Here is a 14,260-nt window from a genome sequence, read left to right on the forward strand (position 1 = left end):
GTCAGACATGCGCGTACGTGTGGAGAAAAAGGCCGGCAACTTGCTAAAGCTCAAGACCAAAGATAACCACATGGGGGACCGGATCACGATCGCTGTGACGCTGGATTATTTCGTGCGATTCCTGTGGTGGTGTGCTGCTGGTTTTGGCCGGTCGAAACGGCCCACTTCTCGTTCCTAGTTACCTATAATGCAGCTGCAGGCAGGAACGTATGGAGTTTCGGAACAGATGACTTTAGCTACAAATGGCATTCTTGTGTGCTAGCACAACTTGGATATGAAGAGAGGACACCTGGGAGAAGAATGATGTTTCTTTCAAAACCTCAAGGGCATTCCAAACATTTCTCAGTTCGGCCTGTATAGTATAGGCTGCCCAACAAAAAAAACCAGACTACCAAACACCAAGCTACATACATCAGGTAGCCTACCCAAGCAACAGCTTCTCAAGAGAATCTGGAATGATACGTATCTTTTTGCTAGTTTTCAACATCTGAAAGCCGATCCAAAGTCCAAACGCCCCTAAATTAAAGGATTTTCGAGCGTATGGTACAGTGCACAAAGGGCGTGCAAGCTAAGCTAGTGAAGCCTCTTTTGCTCGCTCCGTCAGTGGTTGACTTTGCTTTTTGAATTTGCCGTGTGTTAATTAACTGCCATGGCCACCAGGTAAATGTTACCATCGGCTGCTGCTTTCGTTGACAAGCTGTATTCCCCAGCTGACGTCCACGCACCGCCTGATGTACGGCCTCACCCTGTCCAGCTCCACGTCCCTCCCCGCCGCGCAGTCGTAGTACGACGGCGAGTGGAAGCACGGCTCGACGGAGAGCGCGCGCCGGCACGGCGGCTCCGGCGCGGCCTGGCCCTCCTTCCATTCCTCCCACGGCGACGGCCTCGCCATGACCCACGGCCGCCGCCCGGCTAGCCCCTGCGCGACGTACCCGAACGTGGAGAAGCCGCTGGTGACGAGCACGTCGCACGTGCTGAGCAGGTACATCTCGCTCAGCGCCTTCACGTCGTGCGCCGCGTCGCCCCACCGCTGCTTGCCCTCCTGGCTCGGCTGGTGCACGCCGCCGCCGGCGACCCCGCCGCCGTACTCGGCCGCGATCCGCTCGTAGTACCACGAGCTCAGCGACGTCACCAGGACGGCGTCGTCGTTGGATGCTGCGATCCCCGGGAGGAGCTTCTCGTTGCGGACGCAGGAGAGGAGCTGGTCCAGGACTAGCTGCGGCGGCTGCTTCTTGTCGAACACCCTGATCTGGATGCCGACGACGCGCCGGCCGGCGGCGCCGGCGAGGTTGGCGCGGTGGTAGTTCGTGACGGCGCGCCAGACGGCGTTGCTGGGGTGGAAGAGGTACCGGCCGAGGTGGTGGAACGCGGCGTCCTTCTCCGGGAACATGGCTTCGAGCTCGCCGACGAACGGCGGCGTGAGGAACAGCCCCGGCACCAGGTAGCTGTCCGTCCTCATGAGCAGCCACGGCACGCCACGGAGGAGCCGCTGGTGCGCGCCGCAGTAGAAGAGCTTGTCGTGGAAGCCATAGCCGCCGGAAAGGTGTAGGTACACGTACGCCGGCGGCCGCCGCGGGGACGCCCAGGACACGTTCCCGTCGGCGGACACGACGACGGCGCCGCCGCTTTGGAGCATGTTCCCCAGGCTCTCCTTTGATTCCCCGCCGTAATCGTCGAGGTTCCTGAGCGGTGAACGCTTGCCGGAGGCGCGCGGCAGCAGCCACGTGGCGCCCGGGAAGGGCTGGCAGAAGACGTCAGCCGCATCCTGCTTGCCCCAGTGGACGAGGAGGACGCGCTCCGTCAGCACGGCGTAGAGGAAGGCCGACGCGACGGCGATCATCCGGTTGCCGAGGCCACGGAAGCTGATGTTCACGAGGTAGCGGCAGTCACCGTCCTCGACGCCGGTGGCGGCGCCGTCGCTGGATTGGAGCCGCCGGAGGGCATTCTTGTAAGCGGGCGTGCCGGGGCCGCAGCGCTTCTGGAGCGCTTCTTGCTTCCGCAGCTTGGAGAGGAGGTAGGGTGATGGCTTATGCGACGAATTCTTGTGGTAACTGCCGAACTCATAACGGCTCCGGCAGGAACGGTAGCTGAACTCAGCAGTGAGAAGGCCGTCGAGGAGATGGTCGGCGGTGAGGTTCACTGGAGATATGTCATCCGAGTCATATATATATTCAGCAAACATAAAAGAAAAATGAGAAAAAAGTAATAATATTTACGATATCAAATGCGTATATAATTAGATCCATCATTGTCATGATACCGGACTCGATCAATGAAAGTTTAGTCATTGAAATACATTTTTATAATTTACTTATTTGATACGTTCTCTATAAGTTTGACTAAACTTTGAATTATTTGACTTAGCGTAAATAAAATAACTTATATTTCAGGAGGGAGTATTTCTCAAATTACACACCGTGATACTATTTCAATCAATTTCTGCAAAATTCATTTGTAATTCTTGTATTTCGAACATGCTATTTATGGTAATAAACTAATAATGTGATTCCTTAAAAAATAGGCTCAACTACATGTCTGCATGGACTTCCTCAACTTAGGAATTATACACACTACTAGATGATAGTGGTCAATCATAAGTGCTCCATGACCAAGATAGCAACTTGCATTGTCCTACTTGCCGGAGCTTGGCCGCTCACCCAAAGATCAGTGCATACCGGGGCTTCTCCACCCATACAACAACGGTGCAATGAGCCAACGACGACTATTGCACTGATCCACTCTGAAATGTATGCATCAGCTTTTGTTGACCTTAATTAATAAGACATCTCATTACTGAACTCGATCCGGACATCAGATCACCTGCTCCTGTATGATCTCTCCCGTCTTGCCACTTTTTACCAAGTGTGGAGTCCCTTATCGTTATCTTTGATGTAACATTACATTAATTCCCACCGCACTGACGGGCTCAAATATCATCTTCTTCTCTACCTTTTGTAGTGTGATCTTGCATCGCTGCCATCCACTAGCCAATATCGACCTCTATCCGCTTGGAACAATATAGGCTCAAAGTGCAATGGAAAGATGATCCAGCCTAGGCGAACTGAAAAGTCCAAGGTACAGATTAGACTTTTTTTTTTAAAGAAAGAGTAGAGCCATTCAGCCATAGGCATGCATGGTCGCAAAGACTACGTCATGGTTTTTATAGACGTACGGAGGAGGAAGAGAACCAGAAACTCTGACAAAACAAGAGTGACGATCAATTATATTTGCTGTCACGAACACTGGAAACGGATGGACTGGCTGTTAGGTTAGTTTAATTTTGAGGTGTTAGTCTAGGGCTCTAGGCTGTGGTTAAAGTAAATGCACCCGTGCGCGTGCCGCGTGCGTACCTTGTGCGTCGCGGAAGAACAAGTAGTCCCGCACCCCGTCGAGCGAGCCCCCGCCGGCGCACAGCACGACGACGGCCACGGCCACGGCCGCTGCAACGCAGACGGCCGGCAGCAGGGCCTTCCTCCTTGACGACGGCGGCCGCCACCTCCTCCTTACGGCCTCCGGCTGCAGCTCGGGCGGCGACGCAGGGAACGAGCACTGGCGCTTGTCCGCGCCGCCGCCGCCGCCACCCTTCACGTCCATGCTTTACTTCCCGCTCTTTGTTTCGCTCTCATCAACAACTAGTTGGAGGGTACGGGGGCAGGCGATGTAGCCTGTACTTAGAAACGAAGGGAGCGGAGCTTGGAAGCATGCATATTTGTATATATGGAAGAGAAGAAGGAGCGGCGAAGCTGCCTCGGTTGGGAACTCATACACGTCCGGGCCCGGCGAGCGAGAAGATAAGTGCGGGCTAGAATTTCTGTGGTGCGGGCTCTGGACGCCGCGCGAGACTTTGACCATCACGCGTCCACGGACAATTTCTGTTGTGCTGCGGTTCGCCTTATTCCGGTGGACATGAAGATTCCTGGCCTGGTATATGCGTCAAGTACTCAAGAGATTCGAGTCCAAGTCCATGCATGCATATACACGGCAGCACGGGCCTCGGCTACGGAATTCCAGCAAAAGCGAGAGTGATCAAGTTTTCCTCACAGTTTTTGACATGGACCATAAGTTTTTAGAAGTTATCATTAATGATAAATTTAACATTAACTATATTTTTTAAAAATGTTGGATTGGCTAGATGGACGGTATTAAATTTATCATAAAATACTTTACGATAAAGTAATTTTATAGTTTCATTGCTTTCTCATGTTAAAGGTAGCACTAGTATAAAACTGACCTTTCATCCAGGGTTTTTCTTTTGTCCCGGTTGATTTTTGGACCCGGGACTAGTCCCAGGTCAAAAATGAGCTACCGAAAGCCACCGACAGGGGAGCTTTAGTCCTAATTGTAAAAAAACTACTGGGACTAAAACCTCCCATTTAGTTCCAGTTGTAAACGCCCCGCTCCTCCGGCCCCTTATCCTCTCCTAGTGCAGCCACCTCTCCCTTAATTTCTCCTTGCCTAGACGTTTCTCTTCTTCCTATCTTCTCTCCTCCTCCTCCTCCTCTCCTGGAGAGAAGTGGCAGGCGAGTAGCGGGCGCGCAGCGGGTGAGCGGCGGTGGGCCGGCACGGGCAGGCGAGCGGTGGGCGGGCGGGCGGCGGGCGAACGCGGGTAAGTGGTGGGCTGGCGTGGGCGGGCGAGCGGTGGGCCGGCACGGGCGGGTGGGCGGACAAGCAGCGGCGGGCGAGCTGTGGGCCAGCACAAGCGGACGAGCGGCGGGCAGACGCCCGCGCCGGCCTCTTTTTTAATTTTTTTGAAACTTTTTAGTTCCATCAACCAACCGGGACTAAAGGGGGTCTTTAGTCCTAGGTGAATGACTCAGGACTAAAGAACCTCCCTTTGTCTCGAAAACTTAATCCCGGTTGGATTTTCAGGATCTTTGGTTTTATCCAACCGGGACTAAAGGCGCATTTTCCACCAATGTAGCGCCCACTGTAGAGACTAAGTTCATGTCAAAAACTCCATACTTTATGAACATGAGAGTACAGCATGGCTCGACCATAGACCTATAACCTTTGAACGGATTGATTGTAGCAAGTTTCTAAACTAATTTACCATTATGGTCTGTGTATTTCGAGGGTATGCATTGTAAGGAAAATGGCCCTACTAGGCCATTATGATATTGATAATTAATGAAAACGTAGTCATTGGGACTAATATGTTGCAAGATGTACCTTTGTAGGTGTTTTATAGGTCCTAAGAATGAATTACAAAAATCATCAAAATGAGAAGAAAAAAAACTTAGAAGAATTCTATGTCATCCAAATGATAGCAAAATCCAGAGATAGTCTTATTCTAAGGCTTACAAATGATGGTAATGAAGCTAGAACAAAGACACGTGAAGAATTGAAGTGAATCCTGCTAGAATTGCGCACCGACACAATTCATCGACCCTTTCGGTGGTGACCAATAAGGTCACCGAATCAACCGATGATTAAAAGGACAACAGCAGGGCCAAGGATGTGTACTGTGTGCACCAACTCATTCGGTGGGCACAATGGATCACCATCGAATTAATCGGTGTGATCGGCTCGGCTTACGATCGGCTCTGGAAGTTTTGGAGTATAATTGAGGCCCTATCGATTCATACAGTGGGCATAGTGACCAAGGCATTGATTAAGTTGGTGACAGAAGATGAAGGAAGACAGCAGCTCAGGAGTCACCGAATCAGTCGGTGATGCGTGGGGCTCGGGTGTCAGTGGCTCAACGGCTAGTCGGACTTGGACCACTGCACCGAATCAGTCAGTGACTACGGTTTTGGTGACCATTGGAGCAATAGCTAGTTTTTGGTGTTGGCTCTATATATACCTCATTGCCCGGGCATTTGAGATGTGTTAGAGCTTGGAGAAGCTATAAGCTTGATTCTCACATACAAACAAGTGCTCTAGCCACCAAAGTTCTCGAGAGAAGATTAAATCAATTAGCATAAGACTTAGGTCTTGATTAGTGCTAGTTTAGGCCTCTTAGCGCATTGCTTTGGGGTTTAATCTAGAGTTATGCGAGGTTTGCACACCTCCTTTGTATCGGTGCTTGCGCATACCCAGAGTTGTAAATTTGGTGCTTGTAAGTCTTGCGAGATCCTCCAACTGCGTTTCGTGGAGTGGTCGCCGGTGCTTGTCATAGGGAGAAGCGGCTCTAGGTGTTTTGTCGAATCTCTACCAAGTGAAGAGTGGCAAGGAGTGTCCGAGATAGGCTAGGCGGAGACCCACTTGTGCATGGAGAAAGCCCATCGGCTATCCTACGGAGTTACTTGACCAGGGAGCTTATACCCTTGTGCGGGTGTTGCCTTTGAGAGGAGCTCCAACAATGAGGATTAGTGGAAAGTTTTGCTTTTCGATACCTCAGTAAAAATTGCCGTATCACCACATCGAAGTTTGCCTTCTCTCCCTCATTTTATTAGCGATAGAGATATAATCTCTGATGTAAATTCTCAGGTTGTTCAGGACTCAGATTCGGTTATAGATAAGACAGTTTGTTTAGCTTTATCTCCAATATGTAATCCTACACAACCGAACCGGACTCCTAGCAACCGCCAATTGCAACCTATCTGGAGTCTTTGAGATGCTCCTATATATTAACACACAACCTGTAGTATGCTAAGATAGGCAACTACAGTTCTACCAATTCTTTCACGGTATCAGAGCAACCTCTTCCTAAATACATCTACTGCTCACGCCTGAAACTCCACCATGGCCGGCACATCCTCTTCTCTCTCGGCTCAACTTGGGTCGACGATCTCGGAGAAACTCATGCGGGACAATTATGTCCTGTAGAAGGCGCAATTCCTCCTGGTTGTTCGTGGTGCTCAACTCGTCGGGATCCTGGAAGGCACTGTGCTGGCGCCAAGCAAGATCTTGGAGATTGTGGTGGAAGGAAAGAAGCAAGAAGTCTCTAACCCTGAGTACGATTCGTGGATAAGCAAAGACCAACAACTCCTCAGCTACCTGCTAAATTCAATTACCAGGGAAGTACTAGCAGGAGTGGCAACTGCGACGACCTCTGCTGAAGCGTGGAAAACGCTGGAGATCATGTTTGCGGCGCAATCAAGAGCGCGGGTTACTAATCTGCGCATGCAACTGGCGACTCTGAAGAAGGGAAATCTGAGTACGTCGGCTTACTTCAACAAGATGCAAAATATCAAGGATGAGCTTGCAGCCGCTGGTAAGTCTATTGGAGATGATGAAGTTGTGGCGCATATTCTCAATGGTTTAGATTTCGATTATCATCCTTTTGTGTCCTCTATGCTTGGCCATGGTGATGCTATTTCACTTTCGATCTGTACTCACAACTTATGGAGTATGACCTGCGGCTGGAGATGTTCCAAGAAGTGGGATAGTTTCAATCTTCAGCAAATTCAGCCTCTTGTGGTCGCAGTTTCAACCGTGGATGTGGAAACAGGGGTGGCAGTGGTGGCCGTGGTGGCCGGTTTGGCCAAGGCCGTGGCGCGCCTGGTCACGGACGTGGAGGAAAACCACAAATCAGCAGTAACAATGGTGCCAATTCAGCCAAGAAAAAGGTGCAGTGTCAGATCTGCAAGAAAGTTGGACATTAAGCTCCAAGGTGTTGGTACCGCTATGATGAGGATGATCAGCAATACAGCAAGACAGCAGGCGCTGTAGAAACAGGTTATGGTTCTGATACAAACTGGTATGTCGACAGCGGTGCTACAGATCATGTGACTAGCAAATTGGAGAAGCTGACAGTACGTGACAAGTACACCGGGCGTGATCAAGTTCACACTGCCAGCAGATCAGGTATGAAAATTAGTAATATCGGGCATACAATTTTTCATACCCCTCATAAAAGCTTACATCTTAAGAATATTCTTCAAGTTCCCAGCTCACATAAAAATCTCATTTCCGTCCACAAATTAGCACGAGATAATTATGCTTTGAATTTCATCCAAATTTCTTTCTTATCAAGGATCAGGACACGATGAAAATCCTACATCAAGGTAGATGCAAATATGGTCTCTATCCCCTAGCATTGGATTTATCTAAAGAAGGTCCATGAAAACAAGCTTATGGAGTTAACAAGCCGTCTACTTCTAGATGGCATAGTCGGCTAGGCCATCCAGCTATTCCTATTGTCAAAAGAGTGCTTAGTTCAAATAATTTGCCATGTGCTAGTGATAAGAATTTAGAGTCTGTTTGCGATTCTCGTCAAAAGGCTAAGAGACATCAACTTCCTTATTCCATTTCAAAAAAAAAAAATTCCAGTGCTCCGCTTGATTTGATTTATTCTAACATTTGGGGACCAGCTCCTGTTTCAATTGTCCCCATCTCTACTATGTCAGCTTTATCGATGACTACAGAAAATTTACCTGGATCTATCTCTTGCGCCAAAATTCTGATGTTTTTAGAGTCTTTCAAGACTTCCAAAATCTCGTCGAAAGAAAATTTAACAAGAAAATCCTCTGTCTACAATCTGACTGGGGAGGAGAGTATGAGAAATTAAATTCCTTTTTTCAGCACATTGGCATTACCCATCGAGTATCCTGTCCACATGCTCACCAACAGAATGGTGCGGCAGAACGAAAGCACCGACACATCATCGAGGTTGGTCTAGTTACTCCTGTCCGCATGCTCACCAACATAATGGTGCGGCAGAACGAAAGCACTGACACATCATCAAGGTTGGTCTAGCTCTCCTTGCGCATGCTTCTATGCCATTAAAATTTTGGAATCAAGCTTTTCTCACTGCCACGCATCTTATTAATCTGCTGCCAAGCAAGGTCATAAATTATGAGACGCCTGCAGAGCATCTTCTTCAAGAGAACCCAAGTTATGAGAACTTGCGCATTTTTGGCTGCGCATGTTGGCCAAATCTTCGACCATATAACACCAGGAAGCTTTCTTTTCGATCTACCCAATGTGCTTTCCTTGGTTATAGTTCCATGCACAAGGGTTTCAAATGTCTCGACATCTCCACCGGCCGGATCTATATCTCACGCGATGTTATCTTTGATGAAGCTGTTTTTATGTTCGCAAAACTTCATCCTAATGCGAGTGCTCAACTCCGCAAGGAAATTGTTCTTCTTCCTGATCATCTTCATTATCTGGGGGATGAAAATTGTGTTGCTTCTGATATTACTAATGCTGCTAATATTCCTGGTACAAGTGGTGATTTACAGGCAGATGGAGATTTGGTAGCAGAAGGGGTTCCTGGCGTTCCTCCCTTTGTTCTACTTCCACCTGCAGAAGATCACGGCGCGGCACTCCAGGAAGATTTGGCAGCAGAAGGTGCCGGCGGCACAGCTTCTGCGCCTGCCGCACTCGGCTCGCCCGATGGCTCGCTCCTCGGCTCGCCTACAGTACGCGACAGCTCGCTCGGCTTGTGCGGCGGCTCACAGGTTGGCTCGCTCCTTGGCTCGCCCGGCTCACGCGGCGGCTCGCAGGTTGGCTCGCTTCTCAGCTCGCCCGACTCGTGCGGCGGCTCGCTCGTCAGCCCGCCTGCAGCGCGCTAGTCCGCCCGTCAGCTCTCCTGCAGCGTGCGCCAGCCCGTGTGACAGCCTGCCGCATGGGGGCCCTCCGTTTTAGCTCTGTCCCGCACGCTAGGGCCTCCCACGCAAAATCCCTCCGCTGGATCCTCTACGGCAGATGCGCCAGCACCAGGATCTGGTTCTCCTGCTCTGTCTCTAGTACAACGACGACAAACAAGGTTGCAAAGTGGTATTGTCAAGCCGAAGAAAATGTATGATGGTATGATTCGTTATGGTTTCTTTTCCTCTACTGGTGAACCTAATTCTGTGCAAGAGGCTCTTGGAGATCCTAAATGGCAGCAAGCAATGCAAGAAGAATATGATGCATTAATACGCAATGGGACATCGCATCTTGTTCCTGATGACACGGGCAGAAATTTAATTGATTGCAAATGGGTTTATAAAATCAAGAAAAGAGCTGATGGCAGCATAGACAGATATAAAGCCAGATTAGTGGCCAAAGGTTTCAAACAACGGTATGGGATTGATTATGAGGACACTTTCAGTCCTGTTGTTAAAATTGCTACAGTCAGGCTGGTATTATCTATTGCAGTCTCTCGAGGATGGTATCTTTGACAGTTAGATGTACAGAACGCGTTCTTGCATGGTGTTCTGGAAGAGGAAGTTTATATGAAGCAGCCACCAGGTTTTGAAGATCAGAGTAAATCAGACTTTGTTTGCAAGTTGGACAAAGCTATTTATGGTCTGAAGCAGGCACCTAGAGCCTGGTACTCGAGATTGAGCTCAAAGTTGATTAGTCTTGGTTTTGTTGCCTCTAAGTTAGAAGTTAGATATGTTGCTGTTTATTTATAGAAAAGGGAATGTGACAATTTACATGCTCATCTATGTTGACGATATCATTGTTACAAGTTCATCATCAGAAGCTGTTGCGGCATTACTAGAAGACTTAAGGAAAGACTTTGCATTAAAAGATCTTAGTGAGCTGCATTATTTCTTGGGTATTGAGGTCAAGAAAGGAAAGGATTGCATACTTCTCTCTCAAAGCAAATATACAAGTGACATCCTGGAGCGAGTTGGCATGACCAAGTGCAAGCCGTCTACTACTCCATTGTCGTCGTCGGAAAAACTTTCAAGTCATGAAGGTGAACTGTTAAGTGCTGAAGATAGTACTCGATATAGAAGTGTGGTTGGAGCTCTCCAATATTTAATATTGACACGACCGGATTTGTCATATTCTTCGCCCACCACACTGCATTGGACTGCAGTTAAGTGCATATTGAGGTACATACAGTACACTATAAATTTGAGCTTGAAAATTTAGAAGTGTTCGTCTACTCTTGTCAGTGGATTTTTAGATGCCGATTGGGCTGGAAGCATTGATGACAGGAGGTCTAAAGGAGGGTTTGCGATATTTTTCGGTTCCAATCTTGTGTCCTGGAGTGACAGAAAGCAAGCTACAGTTTTCAGGTCAAGCATGAAGCTGAATATAAATCCATGGCAAATGCAACAGTGGAGATAATTTGGCTAGAATGCCGAACTTGGAATAAGAATTAAAGATACTTTTGTGTTGTGGTGTGATAATTTGGGAGCAACATATATGTCTGCTAATTCGGTGTTTCATGCTAGAGCAAAGCATATAGAGATTGACTTTCGCTTTGTTCGAGAACGAGTTATGAATAATCAGCGGTTCATTCCTTCAGGTGATCATGTCTTTGCGCCAGATGAATAATTTTGTGCACAATCTAAATCTTCAGTCAACAGAAGCTTCAGATTGAGAGAGGGTATTAGCAATAGAGATATAATCTCTGATGTAAATTCTCAGGTTGTTCAGGACTCAAGTTCGGTTATAGCTAAGATAAGCAACTACAATTCTACCAATTCTTTCACATTTACCTTCCGGATTTCCTATTGCACTTACATTTCGCGTTTACCTATCCTAGAATTACCATGTATAATTTATAGGATTGGAACCTAGAGTGCAAAACTTTTTCGCGGTAGAGATAGCACCCCCACGATAGCCGCCTTCATCTCCTCCTTATTACGGCCTCCGGCTGCGGCTCGGGTGGCGCTGCCCACCACAAACAGTGGCGCTTGTCTGCGCCACCGCCGGTAGTGCCGTCGCTGCCGCCCTTCACGTCCATGATGCTTTAATTCTCGCTCTTTCTTTGTTTCGCTCTCAACAAGTAACAGTACTGTTAGGGTACGGTGCCACGTCGCCTAAATTTAGAAACGAGTGAAGGGGGAGGAGCAAGCACATGGAAGCCTGCATGTGTGGAAGAAGGAGCGGCGAAGCTGCCGCGGTTTTGAACTAATAAAAGGCTGGGACTCGTGCAAGGTCGGCAAGCTAGGCGAGGTGTTCGTCAGAGTCTAAGATAAATCTGGACGACAACTGCGCGGGACTTGGCATCGATTCAACTCAACGGACAATTCCTGTTATATTTCGAGTCGCCGGAATTCCGTAGACATGAAGATTAATTCCTGGTATCGCTGCATATGCACGGGACAGGGGCGGCGGATTGATCTGCGTCGTCAGCTTTGGAGATCAGACCGACGTACGGCCGGCGAACGGCGACGTAGGAGCATTGCGTTTCGCCTGCCGCGCGACCGGATAGGCACAATACAATGGCAAGGAAGGAAACCACGTGAGAGACTGTGTGTCTGTCCCCTGGAGGCTATAGCCCATGTGTCCAGGATACGTATCGGATGCTGGGCCAAACAACATGTTTCCCGGCCGCCTTATTTGACGTTGTCAAGCGGCGCACGGTTGCATGCATATGCATGACCACAAAACTGTACTACGTAGAGAGCCAAGTGTCCCCCTCAAGCCATGTCATGGCTTAGCTTGACAATACCCACCGCCCACGGACTGGCTAGCTAGTTTTCCTTTCTTTTCTTTTTTTTTTGTCATCCTACAGAACTTAAACAAAAGCTAAGACCTTTTGAAATTATTTCAAAACTGTGATGATGAAGAATTGAAGGTGCGATAAAATGAGATGGCATATATCGATCTCGTTCAAGATTCACTTCACTAAGCACATGAATGCTAAACTCTCTTTTACGGTTGTTATCCTAAGCTGTCAGTTGCAAACCCATATCTTTTTATGTTAAACAGGAGGGGTTTTGAAACATGGGCGCACGCCTGCTTAAGTCTTAGTGCATAATTTCATTACAGTGTTAGGTCAATCTCAGTGCACAGTTTCATTGCACTGTTATCAAGATTGGAAACTAGATAACTGTACCTCTTGAGTGTTATTGGGATGAAACTCCTCTCCTATATGGTGAAACTCCCCATTCTCTCTTCATAAAATCTTTGCTAAGTCAGTAAAAATTATTAATGATGAAATTTAATGCTCATGAAACTCTTACTAAGACCGGCATAAGGCATTGTCAATGTCAACGGCTGCCAGCAGCACCCAATGCAACTTGTTTTTATAAGGAACAAAACCCCACGGCACACTGCACTAGCCAAGCATAGCCACAATCTATGGGCATGTTTGGATCCTCGGGCTAGAGTTTAGTTCTTCTCGAATGTTCGGATGCTAGTTAGAAGGACTAAACATAAGCTAATTATAAAAATAATTGCAAAAATCCTGGGCTAATTCGCGATACGAATCTATTGAGCCTAATTAATCCATCATTAGCAAATAGTTATTGTAGCACCACATTGTCAAATTATAGACTAATTAGATCTAATAGATTCGTCTCGTGAATTAGCCTCTATCTATGTAATTAGTTTTGTAATTAGCTTATATTTAATAATTCAAATATTATGACTACAATTTATCCCAGCAGGGCTGACTGAAGGAGCTCGCGATCACATAAGCGTGTGCCGTGGGCTGTAGAAACTACTGCGTGTAAAGATTTTTTTTTTTGGCACGACTTGACCACTAGTGGTTGACCAGCTTTGCCGTCAAGCATTGGAAGTCATACGTTGCCCGCGGATTGGACACATGATCGAATCCCCAATGAGCCCCACGAGGCCATAACCACGTTATTCCGGCTCAAACTGAGCTGTACCTCACCCATCAAATTGTTATATGATTCCTATACATTTAGTGATGGATCTAAAAAAATATTAGAAGGGGCTCTTCCCTTATCTTCTACCTCTAGTCTCTCATTTCAAGCTTCAATGGATGTAAATTTGTAGGGGAGGGTTAGGAGGAGCTCCATAGTTCTAAGTAACGGTAGGGAGGAGCTCGAGCCCCGTCCACCCTGGTGCTAGATCCACCCCTGTGTACATTGTTACTTAGCTATAGCATTGTGCCCTCATGATGCATGGTCATCGTTTCACATTTTCACTACCAATTGGAATATGAACATAACCCCGGAAATATTGTCCTTTATTTGAAAGAGAACATCTCCTCTAGAAGATCCAGCAAACGGAGGTGCCAATGCTGTAAGAAACATGAAGTTACGCTGCTTAACTAATGGAATTTTGTGTACAAGTATTCAGATGCACAAATAGACAATATGATACCTGGAGTTAAGTTTCAGAATTTTGCATCCGAATAAGTGGCACTTATCATATTTCTATCTATATAGGTATAGTTTTGCAAACTTTTGTTCCAGACAATTATTTCTGTTAAAACAGAAATTATTAAATATAAAAATGAAAAACAATTCTCAAAATTTCCAAAAGGCCCACTCCTCTCCATTCCTCAGCCCACCTAACCCACAGCCCAACTCGGTCCTCCACTTGCGATCACATTGGCACCACCGGCGGCACCACCCTACTACCTCTGTCCCAGTGTCCACTCTGCAAGGAGCAATTGGTTTTTCACTTTTTCCTTCTTCTTTTTTTCTGTTTGCTAAATACGCCTTTT

At 47.6% G+C, this 14,260-nt stretch overlaps 1 protein-coding gene across 2 annotated transcripts; it reads right to left on the reverse strand.

Moving 5' to 3' along the window:
• Positions 1-306: 306 nt before the first annotated feature.
• On the reverse strand, positions 307-3,766 carry LOC101763414 (galactoside 2-alpha-L-fucosyltransferase). Of its 2 annotated transcripts, none has more exons than XM_004952160.3 (2): positions 3,351-3,766; positions 307-2,139 (listed from the first exon to the last, which is right to left on the reverse strand). In XM_004952160.3, exons 1-2 carry the CDS (start codon positions 3,592-3,594, stop codon positions 668-670), a joined length of 1,716 nt encoding a protein of 571 aa, XP_004952217.1. In that variant the 5' UTR covers positions 3,595-3,766; the 3' UTR covers positions 307-667. The 2 variants fall into 2 exon arrangements, with proteins under 2 accessions (XP_004952217.1, XP_022680572.1); XM_022824837.1 differs by having other exon boundaries at positions 307-3,061; positions 3,351-3,479.
• Positions 3,767-14,260: the final 10,494 nt, after the last annotated feature.

The sequence above is a fragment of the Setaria italica genome, chromosome I (genome assembly GCF_000263155.2).
Source record: "Setaria italica strain Yugu1 chromosome I, Setaria_italica_v2.0, whole genome shotgun sequence".
In the NCBI taxonomy this organism is placed as follows: Eukaryota; Viridiplantae; Streptophyta; class Magnoliopsida; order Poales; family Poaceae; genus Setaria; species Setaria italica.